General features: G+C 35.9%; 1 protein-coding gene across 1 annotated transcript; it reads right to left on the bottom strand.

Moving 5' to 3' along the window:
• Window positions 1-406: 406 nt before the first annotated feature.
• LOC149217279 (uncharacterized) lies at window positions 407-1,164 on the bottom strand. Its single transcript, XM_089391335.1, has 2 exons — window positions 780-1,164; window positions 407-623 (listed from the first exon to the last, which is right to left on the bottom strand). Exons 1-2 carry the CDS (start codon window positions 1,096-1,098, stop codon window positions 607-609), a joined length of 336 nt encoding a protein of 111 aa, XP_089247461.1. The 5' UTR covers window positions 1,099-1,164; the 3' UTR covers window positions 407-606.
• Window positions 1,165-2,186: the final 1,022 nt, after the last annotated feature.

The following is a 2,186-nucleotide window of genomic DNA, read 5'->3' as shown; positions in this document are numbered from 1 at the left end:
TATTTTAAATTTTATCCATAAAACTAATCTTATACAAAATATAATTCATATTTCTAAATACAAAAGGTTCAGTGAAATCCTACTTTACTGGAAAGCATAAAACTTAAAATTATCATTTCAAAAGAATGGATAAAGAATATAAATGTTTTAAATTTTATATGAGTATCTTGGTAGCATCTCATTGTGTCTTCAGATTCCATTTATTTGTGTCTTCAGATTCCATTTATTGTGGTTGAGTACCGTTCTGGTTATATTTCACCTCATACCTTCCATTGTTATATATATATATATATATATATATATATATATATATAATTTATGGAAATATATTAATTCGACAGTGTGCCATAAACAAAACCGAAGTTCAGTAAGTTCAGTATAAAACAGAAAACCGGAGAGATATGCATTGCAGCATAGATTAAAAACACATGGCTTCATTATTTTAGTAATTATATTCAGAAGCGCAAACACACATCCATACGTTTACATTAAACAGTCTATAATATATCCATGCAGGAATTTCGGTGCAGCCTAGCCCAGTTTACATGGTATATATGAACCTCCATATCTTGTTCATATACGCTGGGAGGCCCAAGGTTGATTTCTTTACGGTACAGTGTAAGCTGCCAACCAAAAAAAAACATCGTTATTCGGTAGAATTCTTGTTAAAAAATTGAAAAAAAAGCAACCTGAAATCCGAGAATATATATATATATATATATATATATATATATATATATATATATATATATATATATATATATATATATATATCTTACCTCCGCATTTGTAACCAACAGGTCTGTCAGAGAATTGGCAGCGCTGGGGAATGGATATGGCGACGGCGGGATCGATTCCTGCAGCTTTGGCTGTTTTGGAAAGCATGACGGAGCAGAGGCAGGCGGGATCAGTGGAGAATTTGTGGACGGCGTTACAGCAGCCGGCTGAGACGGGAGCGTTTGCGTTCTGAGCGGCCTCCATGCACGGCGCCAGCTTCGTCGCCTCCGACTCCACTGCACATTCACCTGCTGCCTTTGCTCCCAAAACAACACTCAGAATGACGACGATAGAAAGCAAGTTTGCAAGAGTGAATGCCATTGCTTGCTATGAATGACTGATTGTTTGTACTACAAGTTACAACTATGACTATGGACTGGGAGGATTGGAGTGTCTCAATTTATAGTTGTTTTTCAACAAATATGATCAATCGCGAACCCGCACGTGCACTTCCACCCATAAATAAATTCTTTCATGTATGATTTCAAAGACCAATGGACGGCGCACTCTCAGCCAGAAATTTCAGGAAGTGGATTTGCTTTATTGATGTGGCTGCCCTTTCTCTGTCATGATTACACCAACACAGACAATGACAGCATTGGCAAAAAGTTATTCAGATTGTAACACAGAGACAGACAGCATTGCCAATAATTTATGCAGATTGTGCATTTCAGGGCTGTCGATGGGACGATGTCCACTGCAAGACTGTTGCTCGACATGCTCTCCCTGCTGGTGGCCCAATTCTCATAGGTGGTTCCTCTTACCGAAGTTATCGATGACAAGATTATGATGGGTTGTGGTTTGCTCTTTTCAGGAAAGTGGAGAGAGATCACAAACCATTCTTGGCATTGGGATGGATATGCACGCACTTCCTCAATTTGCATTAGGTTTAGGTTGGGTAAATCATATTTATCTAGAAGTAATGTAATATGGCCTTTCAGGAAAATTGAGATAGAAGTAATGTAATGTACCCTTTCAAGAAAGTTGAGAGAGACCAGCCATTCTTGTCATTGGGATGGATATCCACTTACCTCCTCAACTTGCATCATGAGGTTTTGGTTGTGTAAATCATATTTATCCAGAAGTAATGTTATAGTTAGTTATTTATATATATATTTATATATATAAAAAGTTGTGAGGAAACAATTTGTTCATCTTATTTTGATATCAACAATTTCATATTATATTGGTTTGCAGATTGCTGTGGTGTGGTTTTTGAGAAACTGAATTCGGATTTTCCAAAGTCTTCATCTTTAATTTGTCGAGGTTCGAGTCTAGACGAAGACTCATCATCAAAACTGATTTATAAAGAAGAAAGACGAAAGCAATAAACATGATTAGGTTGACAGGAAACCGACCATCTAAATGATTTTAATATAAAATCATTATTATTATTTTTATTATTAATA

Source organism: Pinus tabuliformis, chromosome 1_1 (assembly GCF_031772625.1).
Source record: "Pinus tabuliformis cultivar Carrire ecotype Pingquan chromosome 1_1, CPIR1, whole genome shotgun sequence".
Lineage (NCBI taxonomy): Eukaryota > Viridiplantae > Streptophyta > Pinopsida > Pinales > Pinaceae > Pinus > Pinus tabuliformis.
This window is presented reverse-complemented; position numbering and strand designations above follow the sequence as displayed.

Coding starts and splice junctions, on each gene's coding strand:
- LOC149217279 (XM_089391335.1), bottom strand. CDS start 1,098: ATGGCATTCACTCTTGCAAACTTGCTTTCTATCGTCGTCATTCTGAGT.